The 16,535-nt window shown below is 45.8% G+C and overlaps 1 protein-coding gene across 4 annotated transcripts in view; it reads left to right on the forward strand.

Annotated features, from left to right (window-relative positions):
* Window positions 1–16,535, forward strand: part of LOC134338385 (rab5 GDP/GTP exchange factor-like) — a 74,740-nt gene that overhangs the window by 48,428 nt on the left and 9,777 nt on the right. For all 4 annotated transcript variants that reach the window (XM_063034178.1, XM_063034176.1, XM_063034175.1 and 1 more), the window contains exons 6-8: window positions 108–243; window positions 3,564–3,655; window positions 14,835–15,091. In XM_063034178.1, coding sequence (XP_062890248.1) covers window positions 108–243; window positions 3,564–3,655; window positions 14,835–15,091 — 485 coding nt within the window. The remainder of the gene's footprint in view (window positions 1–107; window positions 244–3,563; window positions 3,656–14,834; window positions 15,092–16,535) is intronic.

Consider the following 16,535-nt stretch of genomic DNA (forward strand, 5'->3'; position numbering starts at 1 on the left):
TCCATCTTGTGCAGCCTCCAATCGGTTTGGTGTTCTTGCCGGGACTGGGATGGGGGAGTGGATGGGGGTTCTCGACCCTGACTGCTTTTGGCTTCCTCTTGATGCAGGTTTCCCGCCTGAACAGAAGGACAGGATGATGGATAATGTTGAGAAATTCATCATGACACAGCTGTACAAGACCGTGTTCTGTCCCGATAGCTCAGAGGATGAGCAGAAGGATTTAGCAATACAGCAGCGTATACGGTGAGCTTTGGCTTCAGGAGCGTGACGATGATCAGTAGGTTGGTTAATGGATTCCACTGAGATGGTTCAGCAGAACTGGCCACTGATGAGGATTCATTCGTCCCCTGGAGGTTGAAAGCTGGGCCCTGTGCCCCAGGGTTGATCAGATGATCCGCTGGAGGTTGAAAGCTGGGCCCTGTGCCCCAGGGTTGATCAGATGATTCATCTCCTGCAGACTGAAAGCCAGGCCCTGTGCCCCAGGGTTGATCAGATGATCCGACTGGAGGTTGAAAGCTGGGCCCTGTGCCCCAGGGTTGATCAGATGATTCATCTCCTGCAGGCTGAAAGCCAGGCCCTGTGCCCCAGGGTTGATCAGATGATCTGAATGGAGGTTGAAAGCTGGGCCCTGTGCCCCAGGGTTGATCAGATGATCCGAATGGAGGTTGAAAGCTGGGCCCTATGCCCCAGGGTTGATCAGATGATCCGACTGGAGGTTGAAAGCTGGGCCCTGTGCCCCAGGGTTGATCAGATGATTCATCTCCTGCAGGCTGAAAGCCAGGCCCTGTGCCCCAGGGTTGATCAGATGATCCGACTGGAGGTTGAAAGCTGGGCCCTATGCCCCAGGGTTGATCAGATGATCCGACTGGAGGTTGAAAGCTGGGCCTTGTGCCCCAGGGTTGATCAGATGATTCATCTCCTGCAGGCTGAAAGCCAGGCCCTGTGCCCCAGGGTTGATCAGATGATCTGACTGGAGGTTGAAAGCTGGGCCCTGTGCCCCAGGGTTGATCAGATGATCCGAATGGAGGTTGAAAGCTGGGCCCTATGCCCCAGGGTTGATCAGATTATCCGACTGGAGGTTGAAAGTTGGGCCCTGTACCCCAGGGTTGATCAGATGATTCATCTCCTGCAGGCTGAAAGCCAGGCCCTGTGCCCCAGGGTTGATCAGATGATCTGACTGGAGGTTGAAAGCTGGGCCCTGTGCCCCAGGGTTGATCAGATGATCCGAATGGAGGTTGAAAGCTGGGCCCTGTGCCCCAGGGTTGATCAGATGATCTGAATGGAGGTTGAAAGCTGGGCCCTATGCCCCAGGGTTGATCAGATGATCCGTTGGAGGTTGAAAGCCAGGCCCTGTGCCCCAGGGTTGATCAAATGATTCATCTCCTGCAGGCTGAAAGCCAGGCCCTGTGCCCCAGGGTTGATCAGATGATCTGACTGGAGGTTGAAAGCTGGGCCCTGTGCCCCAGGGTTGATCAGATGATCCGAATGGAGGTTGAAAGCTGGGCCCTGTGCCCCAGGGTTGATCAGATGATCCGAATGGAGGTTGAAAGCTGGGCCCTGTGCCCCAGGGTTGATCAGATGATCCGTTGGAGGTTGAAAGCCAGGCCCTGTGCCCCAGGGTTGATCAAATGATTCATCTCCTGCAGGCTGAAAGCCAGGCCCTGTGCCCCAGGGTTGATCAAATGATTCATCTCCTGCAGGCTGAAAGCCAGGCCCTGTGCCCCAGGGTTGATCAGATGATCCGAATGGAGGTTGAAAGCTGGGCCCTGTGCCCCAGGGTTGATCAGATTCATTAATTTACCACAAACGCAGTGAAATGTCTCATCAGCGATAACAACCCACACAACCTGATGATGCCTGCCGGTGTTGCAGTGCACTTTGGCACCAGCTTAGCGTGCCCACAATGTTCCACAGCGACAGAACACAACAAGACAATGGCAAGACGAGACCTTTCCTACCCCCTTCCCCCCCCCCCACCCGCCAATGCACAGGCAGGCCTACTATCCAGATCCAGCCCCCGGACTGGACTTGCAAACTTGATGTTCAGGTCTCTACCTCCAGACTCCTCAATTTCAGTCTGCAAACTTTCAGGCCATGCTCTGTGTCTTTTGTAAGATCTTGCTGCTGGAGGCTTTGGCCTGCTTCTCGTGTCTTGCCCAACTGTATGAAATGTTCATTTTATTCTGCTTCTAGGGCACCATGTACACAACTTCCTTGCCCCTGCTGAGCTGTGCTCTGTCATCAGTTGTCTGATGATTTCTGTCTCTCGCCCTCCCTCCTGATTTCCTGCCTCAACTCCCACGTCTGTGATCGCTGTCCATTGCCTTGCTCTGTGCGACAACAGCCTTGATTATAAACCGAGAATCTCCATCCCTGGTCTCCTTTAATCTCCACAGTCAGCCTTTTGCCTTCAACTTTACTCCGTGTGTTATTTACTCCGACAAAGCATTTGACTTTTAATTGGACTGTTTTCGTGTTGACCTTTTGAATTCTCCTCCTCCTGCCCTTTCAGTCGCTCAGTCTCCCACACACCACCTCAAATGAAGCTTCTGTCCAGCAGGCTCTGGGCTTTCTCCAGAACCTTCTCTGGAGCCCAGCACCTCCCACACTCCCTCTTCGAAAACGTTAGTGAGCCTGTTTCCATATCTCGATTGCTGTTGGTGTATTGGACACCCCACATTGGTAAACTGAATGATCGAAGACCTTGTCAGAATTAGAATCACCATCAGTTTTAATATCACCAAAATATGTTGAGAGATTTGTTAACTTTGCGGCACCAAAACAAAGCAATACATCATAATTTTAAAAAGCGTGAATTACAGTAAGATGTATATCATTGAGTGTGTTCCTTCAGGCTCCTGTATCTTCTTCCTGATGGTAACGATGAGAAGAGGGCATGTCCTGGGTGGAGGGGGTCCTTAACAAGGGATGCCACCTTTTTGAGGCACTGCTCCCTGGAGATGCCCTGGTTACTACGGAGGCTAGTGTCCATGATGGAGCTGACTGAGTTTACAACTCTCTGATCCCATGCAGTAACACCCCCCACCTCCCCCGTCCCCCATACCAGACAGTGATGCAGCCAGTTAGAATGCTCTTCACCGTACATCTGTAGAAACTTGCGAGTGCCTTTGCTGACAAACCAAATCTCCTCAAACACCTAGTGAAATATAGTCGCTGTCGTACCCTCTTTGTGAATGTCCCAATATGTTGGGTCCAGGTTGGATTCTCGGAGACATTGGCACCCAGGAACTTGAAGTTGCTCACTCTCTCCATTCCTGATCCCTCTGAGGACTGGTTTGTGTTCCCTCGTCACACTCTTTCTGAAGTCCACAATCAGTTCTTTGGTCTTGTTGACGTTGCATGCAAGTTTCTTGCTGCGACACGACGCAATTAGCTGGTGTATCTCACTCCTGTTCACCCATTTGAAATTGTGCACAGGTTCGGGACACGTTGTAGGAATAGAGGCTGACTGTGACCTCTGCAACGTCTTCAACCCAAATCTAAATGGTTAGAAGTGTAACCAGTGTGAGTTGTTAACCTTTGTCTTTGCTCTGTCCTCGCAGGGCTCTTCACTGGGTGACCCCTGAGATGCTTCGCGTTCCCCTTGATGAGGACAAGCCGGAGGTCACAGAGCATCTTGTGTCTGCCATCACAGGTGTGTGCCCGCATGGGGTGAGACACTTCCGTTTCCACACTGCACCATGGGCAGCGACGAGGTGCCCTGAGATGTCTCAAGTGCACAAGTACCCCATCAATTGCACTTGTTCACTGACCATTAGACCACAAGATATAGGAGCAGAATTAGGCCATTTGGCCCATTGAATCTGTTCTACCATTTCATCATGGCTAATCCATTTCCCCCTCAGCCCCAATCTCCTGCCTTCTCCCTGTATCCCTTTATGTCCTGACTAATCAAGAGTCAGTCAACATTTGCTTAAGTATACCCGATGAATTTGCCTCCACAGCTGCCTGTGGCAATGAATTCCACAGACTCACCACTCTCTGGCTAAAGAAATTCCTCCTAACCTCCATTCTGAATGGATGTCCCTCCAATCTGAGGTTGTGTCCTCTGGTCTCAGACTCCCCCACCATAGGAAACATCCTCTCCACATCCATTCTATCGAGGCTTGTCAACATTTGATAGGTTTCCCCCCTCATTCTTCTGAATTCCAGTGAATAAATGCCCAGAGCCATCAAATGTTCGAGAGCACAGAAGAGCTTTGACCAGCGGTTAATCCAGACATTTGAGAGGAGGGGACTTCAATCAGGTCCACTGCCCGAGCACAAAATGAAGCAGTGGATCACTACGGCGAGAAAGAGCTTTGACCAGCGACCAATCGGCGTTTGGGATTGATTACCAAGAGCAAATTAAAGGAAGACGGGGCAAGCACTGTGGCCATCGTCTGAGTGGACAGAGTCGGGGTGGTGATCTCAAGGCTTTAGCTCTTCGAGGCTTCACTCAGAGAAAGCAAAGGAAAGAAAAGCTCGAGTTTTTTTCCTTCCCTTCTTTCTATCTGCTCGGCTAGGATAGTAGAGATGTCAGGCAGGATAGTGGAATGCTCCTCTTGAGGGATGTGGGAAGGCAAGGAGACCTCCAGTGTCCCTGACGACTACAACTGCGAGAAGTGCATCCAGCTACAGCTTCTAACAAACCACATTAAGGAGTTGGAGCTGGAACTGGTTGAACTCCAGATCATTCGGGAGGCTGAAGGAGGAGATAGATAGCACATATAGAGAGGTGGTTACACCCAAGGTGCAGGACACAGGAGACAGGGTGACAGTCAGGAAGGGGAAAGGGGTTAAGGAGCCAGTGCAGAGTACCCCTGTGGCCATCCCCCTCAACAACGGGTGTATCACTTTGGAAACTGTTGGGGGGATGACCTAACAGTGGGAAGTCACAGTGGTTGGGTCTCTGGCACTGAGTCTGCCTCTGTGACTCAGAGGGGAAGGGAGGAGCACGCTGTGGTGATGGGGGATTCATTAGTTAGGGGAACGGACAGCTTTGGGCAAAGAACAAGATCCCCAGATGGTATGTTGCCTCCTGCGTGTCAGGATATCTTGGATTGAGTTCTCAGCATTCTGAAGTGGGAGGGTGAACAGCCCGAGGTCGTGGTCCAGGTAGGTACCAATGACATGGGGAGGATGAGGGACGAGTTTCTGCATAGGGAGTTCAGGGAGTTAGGTGATAAGTTAAAGAGTAAGACCTGCGGTGTTGTGATCTCTGGATTGTTACCCATGCCACATGCTAGTGAGGCCAGAACTAGGAAGTTTAAACACAGTTTAATAGATGGCTAAGGAGTTGGTGTAGGAGGGAGGGCATAAGATTTTTAGATCATTGGGCTCTCTTTCAGGGAAGGTGGGACCTGTACAGAAGGACAGTTTGCACCTGAACTGGAGGGGGGACTAATATCCTAGCGGGAAGGTTTATGAATACTGCCCGGTGGGTTTAAGCTAGAGTTACAGGGGGATGGGAACCAGAAGGCCAGAACAGTTAGTGGAGAGGTTGTGGAGGCAGATGTTGGTATGTCCTCAGTTGGGGATGAAAAGGTTGAGCATGGTGTGACTAATGTCCTGAGCTGCCTATATTTCAGTGCAGGAAGTATCCAGGAAAGGCGGATGATAGTGCTGAAGATGATGTAGCTGCTTTACAAACACAGGCAATGTGTAGTCAAGAGAGGATAATGACAGGGCAAAATTGCAGTCAACAGGATGAGTTGCAACATAAAGGGCGGATAAAATTGAAAAGGGTGAATGTGGGACAGAAGGTATTACATTTGAATGTGCGCAGTATATGGAATAAGGTAGATGAACTTGTAGCACAGTTGCAGAATGGCAGGTGTGATGTTGTAGGCATCACTGAATCAAGGTTGAAAGAGCTGAAAGATTGTAGCTGGGAGTTTAAGGTCCAAGGATACGCATTGTATCGAAAGGACAGACAGGAAGGTAGAGGGGTGGGGTTGCTTTATTGGTGAAAAAATGAAATCAAATCATGAGAAAGAGGTGACATAGGGTCGGAAGCTGCTGAAGAATTGTGAACTGCAAAGCTAAAAAGACCCTGATGGGTGTTGTACACAGACTCCCAAACAGTAGTAAGGATGTGGTTTATAAATTACAACAGGAGATAGAAAAGGGTAATTTTACAATAGTCATGGGGGATTTCAATATGTAGGTAGATTGGGAAAATTGGGTTGGTGCTGGATTCCTGGAAAGGGAATTTCTAGAGTGCATCAGCTGTTCTGGATTGGCTGTTGTGCAATGAGCCAGAAATAATTAGTTTAAAGTAAAAGAACCCTTTGAGGTAGGTGAGCATTATATGATTGAATTCACCCTGAAATTTGAGAAGGAGAAGCTACGGTCAGATGTATCAGTATTACAATGGAGTAAAGGGAATTACAGAGGCATGAGAGAGGAGCTGGCCAGAATTGTTTGGGGAAAAAATCACTGGCAGGGATGATGCCAGAGTAGCAGTGGCTGGAATTTCTGGAAGCAGTTTGAAAGGCACAGGATATATACATTCCTAATGAGGAAGAAGTATTCTAAAGGAACGATGACACAACTGTGGCTAACCAGCAAAGTCCAAGCCAACATAAAAGCCAAAGAGAGGGCATCTAATAGAACAAAAATTAGTGGGGAAGTAGAGGATTGGGAAGCTTTATAAAACCTACAGAAGGCAACTAAAAGAGTCATTAAGAATGTAGAGATGGAATACGAAAGTAAGCTAGCAAATAATAAAGAGGATACCGAAAGTTTCTTCAGATAAATAAAGTGTAAAAGCGAGGTGAGGGTGGATATTGGACCTCTGGAAAACGATGCTGGAGAAGTGGTAATGTGGGTCAAGGAAATGGCAGACAAACTGAACGAGTATTTTGCATCAGTCTTCACTGTGGAAGACACTATCAGTATGGTGGAAGTTCCAGGTGTCAGGGGTCATGAAGTGTTTGAAGTTACCATTACTAGAGACGAGGTTCTTGGGAAACTGAAAGGTCTGAAGGTAGATACATCACCTGGACCAGATATTGTACAACCTAGGGCTCTGAAAGAGGTGGCTGAAGAGATCGTGGAGGCATCAGTAATGATCTTTCAAGAATCACTAGATTCTAGAAGACTAGAAGATTGCAAATGTCACTCCACCCTTCAGGAAGGAAGGGAAGCAGAAGAAAGGAAACTTGTAGCCCTGTTGGTCTGACCTCAGTGGTTGGGAAGGTGTTGGAGTCGATTATTAGTTATGTGCTTTCAGGGTACTTGGAGGCACATGATAAAATAGACTGTAGTCAGCATGGGCTCCTCAAGTGAAGATCTTGTCTGACAAATCTGTTGGAATTCTTTGAAGAAATAACAAGCAGGATAGACAAAGAAGAATTGGTTGATGTTGTGTACTTGGATTTTTCAGAAGGCCTTTGACAAGATGCCACACATGAGGCTGCTTAGCAAGTTACGAGCCCATGGTATTACAGGAAAGATTCTAGCATGGATAAAGCAGAGGCTGATTTGCAGGAGGCAAAGAGTGGGAATGAAGGGAGTCTTTTCTGGTTGGCTGCCGGTGACTAGTGGTGTTGCACAGGGGTCTGAGTTGAGACCAATTCTTTTCATGTTATATGTCAATGGTTTGAATGATGGAATTGATGGCTTTGTTGCAAAGTTTGCAGATGATATGAAGATAAGTTAAGGGGCAGGTAGTTTTGAAGGAGTAGAGAGGTTACAGAAGGACTTAGACAGAATAGGAGAATGGACAAAGAAATGGAAGACGGAATACAGTGTTGGGAAGTGTATGATCATGCACTTTAGTGGAAGAAATAAAAGGGTTGATTATCTTCTGAATGGAGAGAAAATACAAAAAACTGAGGTGCAAAAGGACTTGGGAGTCCTTGTGCAGGATTCCCTAAAGGTTAATTTGCTGGTTGAGTCTGTGGTGAGGAAGGCAAATGCAATGTTAACATTCATTTCAAGACGACTAGGATATAAAAGCAAGGATGTAATTTTGATCCTTTATAAAGCACTGGTGAGGCCTCACTTGGAGTATTGTGAGCAGTTTTCGGCCCCTCATCTAAGAAAGGATGTGCTGAAACTGGAGAGGGTTCAAAGGAAGTTCACAAAAAATGATTCCATGATTGAGTGGCTGCTTATATGAAGAGCATTTGATGGCTCTGGTCCTGTTTTTACTAGAATTCAGAAGAAGGAGGGGTGACCTCAATGAACCCTATTGAATGGTGAAAGGCCTTGATAGAATGGATGTGGAATGGATGTTTACTATAGTGCAAGAGGCTTAAGATCAGAGGACACAACCTCGGAAAAGAAGGACGTTCTGTTAGAATGGAGATGAAGAAAAATTTCTTTAACCAGAGAGTGGTGAATCGTGGAATTCTTTGCTGCAGGCAGCTGTGGAGGCCAGCTGATTGGGTATATTTAAGGCAGAGGTTAATAGATTCTTGATTGGTCAGGGCATGAAGGGATACGGGGAGAAGGCAGGAGATAGGGGATCAGCCAAGAATGAAATGGTGGAGCAGATTTGATGGGCCAAGTGGCCTAATTCTGCTCCTATATCTTATGATAAGCCTTTCAATCTGGAATCATTTTTGTGAGCCTCCTTTGAACCCTCTCCAATGTCACCCATCCCTTCTTAGATAAGGGGCCCCAAGCTGTCACAATGCTCCAAGGGAGGCCTCACTGGTGCTTTATGAAGCCTCAGCATTGCATCCTAGCCTTCTCAAGAAGACATCCTAGTCTTCTCAAAATTAGTGCTGGCACTGATGCTGATGGGAGTTGTTTGTGGTCTGAAAACATCACTGAATTGTTATGATAATGATCTCTGCTGTCATTTTAACTAACTCTGATTATCTAATGACTGCCACTGAGGAACAGCAGCACCCCTGCTCCAGGGGGGTTGGGTGGTGGAGCTGAACAAGTCTTGTTAATTAAATCCTGTCTCACCGTCATGAGCAAAGGGAGCACAGATTTCCCTCAGTAGCAAAAAAAAACCCAACTTTGACACCAAATGTCAAGTTGTTCCCTAACGTGTGAGCTTTTTGCAGCTGCTGGTTTAATCTGAGGGTTTTTTAATATATAAAAAAAGAGCTTTCTTGTTTCTTAACGTTTGTGTTGGTGGATAGTGGGTTCCCTGCACACAGCTGCCTCCTGCTGTCAGACAGCAGTAAACTAACATTAGGTCAGGAGATGATGTGAAGTCTGGTTCTTGTTTATCTCGACACATTCCGGTGTTTCAGTTTGTTCTGGTGTGGCTCGGCCTGGGGTCTTGGGGTGGCCGGAAGTCGAGGTGGGTCTGGGCCAGCCCCTCAACTACGTAGAAACATGGATAGCAAGTCAGTGGAAAATAGCTCCAGCACCATATACAGATTACAGAAGAGGAGTTGTTTGTTGTTTCGAGGCAAGGTGGACAAAATCCCAGGGCCTGACGGGCTGCTCCCTAGGACCCTGTGGTAGGCAAGTGCAGAAATTGCAGGGTCTCCAGCAGAGATATTCAAAGCATCCTCAGCCACAGGCGAGGTGCCAGAGGATTGGAGGACGCTAATGTTGGTCCGCTGTTTAAGAAAGGCTCTAAGAATAAGCCAGGAAATGATGGACCCACGAGCCTGACATCAGTAGTGGGTCTGTTATTGGAAGGTTTTCCAAGGGACTGATTTAAGTACAGATTGAGTACCCCTTATCTGAAATTCCAAAATACAAAATCCTCTGAAATCCAAATTCTACCTGAGTGCTGACGTGAAGTCACAAGTGGGAAATTCCACAAGACGCTGGGAGGGTTCCCAGGCGATGCACGTGTCTTTGTGCACCACAGACAGTTCTGAGAAGTGACCTCACTTATGTAATGAACAAAAGTTAATGAAAAATAGAAAAACACTGCATGAAGTAAAAAATGAAGATCTCGCGTTGGGGAGAATGTGCTGCTTAACGGTATGCTGGTCGTGAAACAAGTAAAAGCCTATCACAACAAACTGAAAATTGAAGGTAATTGTCAATATTCAGCAGGCTAGTTGCAGAAATTTAAGGAAGAGCACGGCATTAAATTCTTAAAGCGTCTGCTGATGACGGAACTTTGGCACCAGAACAAGTCCACGATGCTGATTGTTTTTATACCTTACGTGAAACCCAAAAAGTGAAATACAAATACAGTGTACTACAATGTTTTAATCAAAACACAGCATCGTAGGTGGAGACTAAAAGGCTGCTGTTGTTCGTTGTTGTTCAACAGCTGATTCGGGTATTCTCCTGATTATAATTTCATTGTATTAACTGTATGGACTAATTTTTACAGTTAAGTACATACAGTGGCATGCAAAAGTTTGGGCACCCTGGTCAAAATTTCTGTTACTGTGAATAGCTAAGCGAGTAAAAGATGAACTGATTTCCAAAAGGCATAAACTTAAAGATGACACATTTCTTTAATATTTTAAGCAAGAAAACTTTTTTATTTCCATCTTTTACAGTTTCAAAATAACAAAAAAGGAAAAGAGGCCCAAAGCTAAAGTTTGGGCACCCTGCATGGTCAGTACTTAGTAACACCCCCTTCGGCAAGTATCACAGCTTGTAAATGTTTTCTGTAGCCAGCTAAGAGTCTTTCAGTTCTTGTTTGGGGGATTTTCGCCCATTCTTCCTTGCAAAAGGCATCTAGTTCTGTGAGATTCTTGGGCCGTCTTGCATGCACTGCTCTTTTGAGGTCTATCCACAGATTTTCGATGATGTTTAGGTCAGGGGACTGTGAGGGCCATGGCAAAATCTTCAGCTTGCACCTCTTGAGGTAGTCCATTGTGGATTTTGAGGTGTGTTTAGATTCATTATCCTGTTGTAGAAGCCATCCTCTTTTCATCTTCGGCTTTTTTACGGACGGTGTGATGTTTGCTTCCAGAATTTGCTGGTATTTAATTGAATTCATTCTTCCCTCTTCCAGTAAGTGTTCCCCGTGCCACTGGCTGCAACACAAGCCCAAAGCATGATCGATCCACCCCCGTGCTTAACAGTTGGAGAGGGCTTCTTTTCATGAAAGATGAGGAAGGTTTTCAAAGATTGCAGAGAGATTTAGGCCAGTTAGAAGAGTGGGCTGAAAGATGGCAGATGGAGTTTAATGCTGAAAAATGTAAGGTGCTACATTTTGGTAGGACTAATCAAAATAGGACATACATGGTAAATGGTAGGGCATTGAAGAATGCAATAGAACAGAGGGATCTAGGAATAATGGTGCATAGTTCCCTGAAGGTGGAATCTCATGTGGATAGGGTGGTGAAGAAAGCTTTTGGTATGCTGGCCTTTATTAATCAGAGCATTGAGTATAGGAGTTGGGATGTAATGTTGAAATTGTATAAGGCATTGGTAAGGCCAAATTTGGAGTATTGTGTACAGTTCTGGTCACCGAATTATAGGAAAGATGTCAATAAAACTGAGAGATTACAGAGGAGGTTTACTAAAATGTTGCCTGGGTTTCATCTCCTAAGTTACAGAGAAAGGTTGAACAAGTTAGGTCTTTATTCTTTGGAGCATAGAAGGTTGAGGGGGGACTTGATAGAGGTGTTTAAAATTATGGGGGGAGATAGATAGAGTTGACGTGGATAGGCTTTTTTCATTGAGAGTGGGGGAGTTTCAAACAAGAGGACATGAGTTGAGAGTTAAAGGGCAAAAGTTTAGGGGTAACATGAGGGGGAACTTCTTTACTCAGAGAGTGGTAGCTGGGTGGAACGAGCTTCCAGCAGAAGTGGTTGAGGCAGGTTCGATGTTGTCGTTTAAATTTAGATTGGACAGCTATATGGACAGGAAAGGAATGGAGGGTTATGGGCTGAGTGCAGGTCGGTGGGACTAGGTGAGAGTAAGAGTTTGGCACGAACTAGAAGGGCTGAGATGGCCTGTTTCCGTGCTGTAATTGTTAAATGGTTATATGGAAATTCTGCATCCTTTTTTCTCCAAACATACCTTTGCTCATTGCGGCCAAAAAGTTCTATTTTAACTTCATCAGTCCACAGGACTTGTTTCCAAAATGCATCAGGCTTGTTTAGATGTTCCTTTGCAAACTTCTGACGCTGAATTTTGTGGTGAGGACACAGGAAGGGTTTTCTTCTGATGACTTTTCCATGAAGGTCATATTTGTGCAGGTGTCGCTGCACAGTAGAACAGTGCACCACCACTCCAGAGTCTGCTAAATCTTCCTGAAGGTCTTTTGCAGTCAAACGGGGTTTTGATTTGCCTTTCTAGCAATCCTACGAGTAGTTCTCTTGGAAAGTTTTCTTGGTCTTCCAGACCTCAACTTGATCTCCACCGTTGCTGTTAACTGCCATTTCTTAATTACATTTCAAACTGAGGAAATGGCTACCTGAAAACTCTTTGCTATCTTCTTATAGCCTTCTCCTGCTTTGTGGGCATCTTTTATTTTAATTTTCAGAGTGCTAGGCAACTGCTTATAAGAGCCCATGGCTGCTGATTGTTGGGACAAGGTTTGAGGAGTCAGGGTATTTATAAAGCTTTGAAATTTGCATCACCTGGCCTTTCCTAACGATGATTGTGAACAAGCCATAGCCCTAACAAGCTAATTAAGGTCTGAGACCTTGGTAAAAGTTATCTGAGAAATCTCTTGTGGTGGCCAAACTTTTGCATGGTGCTCCTTTCCTTTTTTTCACTCTAAAATTGTACAGAACAAAAATAATACACTAATCTTGCTTAAAATGTTGAAAAGAATGTTTCATCTTTAACTTTATGACTTTTGGAGATCAGTTCATCTTCTACTCACTTAACTATTCACAGTAACAGAAATTTTGACCAGGTGTGCCCAACCTTCTGCATGCCACTGTATGTGTGAGGAGGTAAAGGCTGGTAGCACTTGAATTCAGAGTCAGAAATGATGGTGATTCCGATCTATCTCATTATATATTCCAAAATCTGAAAAAAGTCCAAAACATTTCCGGCTCCAAGCATTTTGGATAAGGGGTACTTGATCTGTATTTTGATAGACAGGGTCTGATTACGGATAGTCAACTTGGCTTTGTGTGTGGTAAGTCGTGTTTTACTAATCTCAGGAGTTTTTTTTGAGGAACTTACCAAGAAAGTTGATGAAGGCAAGGCAGTGGATGTTGTCTACATGGACTTCAGAAAGGCCTTTGTGACAAGTTCCCACATGGGAAGTTGGTCAAGAAGGTTGAGTCAATTGACATTCAAGATGAGGTAGTAAGTTGGTTTAGACATTGGGTTCATGGGAGAAGCCAGAGGGGGGTGGTAGAGTGTTGCCTCTCTGACTGGAGGCCTGTGACTTCAGGGATTGCTGTGGGTCCTTTTGTCACCTCTATCAACGGTCTGGAGGATGTATTAAACTGGATCAGCAAATTTGTGGATGACACCACACCAAGACTGGGCGCGTAGTGGACAGTGAGGAAGATTATCAAAGCTTGAAGTGGGACCTGGACCAGCTGGGAAAAAATGACAGATGGAATTTAATGCCGGCAAGTGTGAAGTGTTGCACTTTGGGAGGACAGTAGAAAAGAGGGATTTGGGAATCCCTTGAAAGTGGTGTTACAGGTAGGTAGGGTCATAAAGAGAGATTTTGGCACATTTACCTTCATAAATCAAAGTACTGAGTGCAGGAGATGGGATGTTATGTTGAAGTTGTATAAGATGTTGGTGAGGCCTAATTTGGAGTATTGTGTGTAGTTTTGGTCACCTACCTACAGAAAAGATGTAAACAAGGTTGAAAAGTGCAGAGAAAACTTACGATCATACTGCCAGGACTTGAGGAGCTGAGTTATAGGGAAAGGTTGGACAGGTTAGGACTTGATTCTCTGGAGCTTAGGAGAATGAGTGGAGATTTAATAGAGGTGTACAAAGTTTTGAGAGGTACAGATAAGGTAAATGCGGGCAAGCTTTTTCCACTGAGGTTGGGTGGGACTAGAACTAGAGCTCGTGGGTTGAGGGGGATCCTCTTCACTAAGAGGGTGGTGAGTGTGTGGAGTGACCTGCCAGTGGAAGTGGTGGATACGAATTTGATTTCATCACTAAGAGAAATTTGGATAGGGGAATGGAGGGCTATGGTCCAGGTGCAGGTCAATGGGACTAGGCAGATTAATAGTTTGGCATGGACTAGATGGGCTGAAGGGCCTGTTTCTGTGCTGTGCTGTTCTCAGACTCTATAACTCAGCTGGTCAGGCAGCATCTTTGGAGGGAAATAAATGGTTTACGTTTCAGGCTGAGACCCAGCACATGCTTTTGTGTGTTGGTTGTTCCTGGGAATGAAAGGGTTAGTATATTTGGAGAGTTTGATGGCTCTGGGATTGTATTGCTGAAAATATTAACAAGCCTATATAGAGTGGAAATGGAGAGGATGTTTCCTGTAGTGGGGGAGTCCAGAAGCAGAGTGAATAGCCCCAGAACAGAAGGATGTCCAGAGATGAGGAGGCTGAGACATGGAGTATATTTAAAGTGGAGGTTGATAGGTTCTTGATTATTAGGAACGTGGAAGGTCATGGGGAGAGGGCAGGAGAATGGGGTTGAGGAGGATAATGTATCAGCCATGATCGAATGATAGAGCAGACTCAGTGGGCTGAACGGCCTAGTTCTGCTCCTGTGTCTCGTGTCCCTAGGTGATTTGTGTATGATGCTGTTTAATTTGACTGCTGTTGTGTATCCTGGTCTACTGAGTCCCAATCCCACCTCGAACCAAGGGCTGACACAGAGAGATGCTCTGGGAACGATGAACCAAAAGTCTGCCATTTGGGTCCAAGTGACAGATTGTAATATAATGAAGGGTTATTTTGGTGTGTTCTGAAGCTGCAGACTAGGACCAATTGCATTTGGGCAAAACAAATTTAAATGCTCTCTCTCTCTCTCTCTCTCAAATGTTTTATTAGCGATTGTTAAGCTGGATTCCAAGAGAGCTCCTCAGGACAAGCTGGCCTGCATCTCAAAATGCAGCTGGCACATTTTCTGTGCAATCCAGATCTCCATTGAGAAGCCAGCAGCCGCAGATGACTTCCTCTCCACTTTGATTCACCTGGTGTTGAAGGTGAATCCTCCCCGGCTGCACTCCAACATCCAGTACATTATCCGCTTCTGTCACCCCAAGCGGCTGATGACCGGTGAGGCAGGTTACTACTTCACCAACCTGGTAAGGGATTTACTAATTTACGTCTGCATCGGGCAGAGTGGGCGGAGGAAGCCCAGACCTTGAACTCAGTCCCCCGACTAACGAGATGAGGATTTTACTTGAAAGAAGTGAGAAGGCTTGTGTTTAAGCAGCCCTTTTTTTATGACCTCCTCTAGACCCAGGCTTGGATTTTGTTACCATTGATGATTTATTGTAGCAGTGATCTCTGTCACTGGGTGCTCTGGTTTGGTGAATTTATTGCTTTTTAATTGGTTTAGTAGTTTTTCCTTCCCATTCCGTGACTGTGATCTTTTACTTGGAGCAGGACACAGCTCCCATCAGCTTTGAGAATCAGAACCAGGTTTAGTCTCACCGGCATGTCGTAAAATTTACTGTCAAACTGCAACCAATCAATCAATGCTTCCACCTTGCCTCCAACTTAGAATAATTGTTTTACAGCACTAACTTCAGCAACCTGTTAAATTCAGCTCCCTGATCTTCAGAATTGCTCTTATCAGTGAGTAGAACACAGTGTGTGGCACATTTCTCCACAATCTCCAAGTTCCATCACTTTACCAACCATGTGGAACCACTGCCCACTGAGAAAAAGGTGCTGGCTGTCCATTTGATCTATGCTTACTATCTTGTACACCTCTATCGAGTCATCTCTTATGCTCCTTACTCGAAAGGAAAAAATTGTATAACATATAACATATAATAATTACAGCACGGAAACAGGCCATCTCGGCCCTTCTAGTCCGTGCCGAACTCCTACTCTCACCTAGTCCCACTGACCTGCACTCAGCCCATAACCCTCCGTTCCTTTCCTGTCCATATAGCTGTCCAATTTAACTTTAAATGACAACATCGAACCTTCCTCAACCACTTCTGCTGGAAGCTCGTTCCACAATTGCTCACTCACTCAACCTTAAATCTCTTAATCTTGGCAGTGTCCTGATAAATCTCCTCTGCACCCTCTCTAAAGTGTCAATATTCCTCCCGTAACGAGGCGACCAGAATGGAACACAATATTCCAGGTGTGGTCTCACCAAAGTTTTAGATTGCAATGTTGCCTCATGCTTCTTGAACTTTATTTGGAAGTGAAAATACTTGAGCTGCACCTTTTGTGACCTCCTGTATATCAGTTTGTACACTTTCCTGTGATCGTGTGGGTTTGCTCCATTTTCCTCCCACATTCCAAAGGCGTAGGGTTAGTAAATTGAGGGCATGTTATATTGCTGGCAGAAGCATAGTGACGTTTGCAGGCCGCCCTGGCACATGTTTGAATTGCAATGGTCGATGATGCATTTCACGATATGTCCTGATGTACATGTACCAAGAAGAGCTCAGTACATCCTCTGGGATACAGTCAGGAGTGGAATTTGAGATGGAATGGGGAGGTTGGTGAGATATTTGAAACTTTCTAAAAGTTTCATGCTTGTCTCATCACTGTCAGTGTTATGGA

This window comes from Mobula hypostoma, chromosome 27, assembly GCF_963921235.1.
Source record: "Mobula hypostoma chromosome 27, sMobHyp1.1, whole genome shotgun sequence".
In the NCBI taxonomy this organism is placed as follows: domain Eukaryota; kingdom Metazoa; phylum Chordata; class Chondrichthyes; order Myliobatiformes; family Myliobatidae; genus Mobula; species Mobula hypostoma.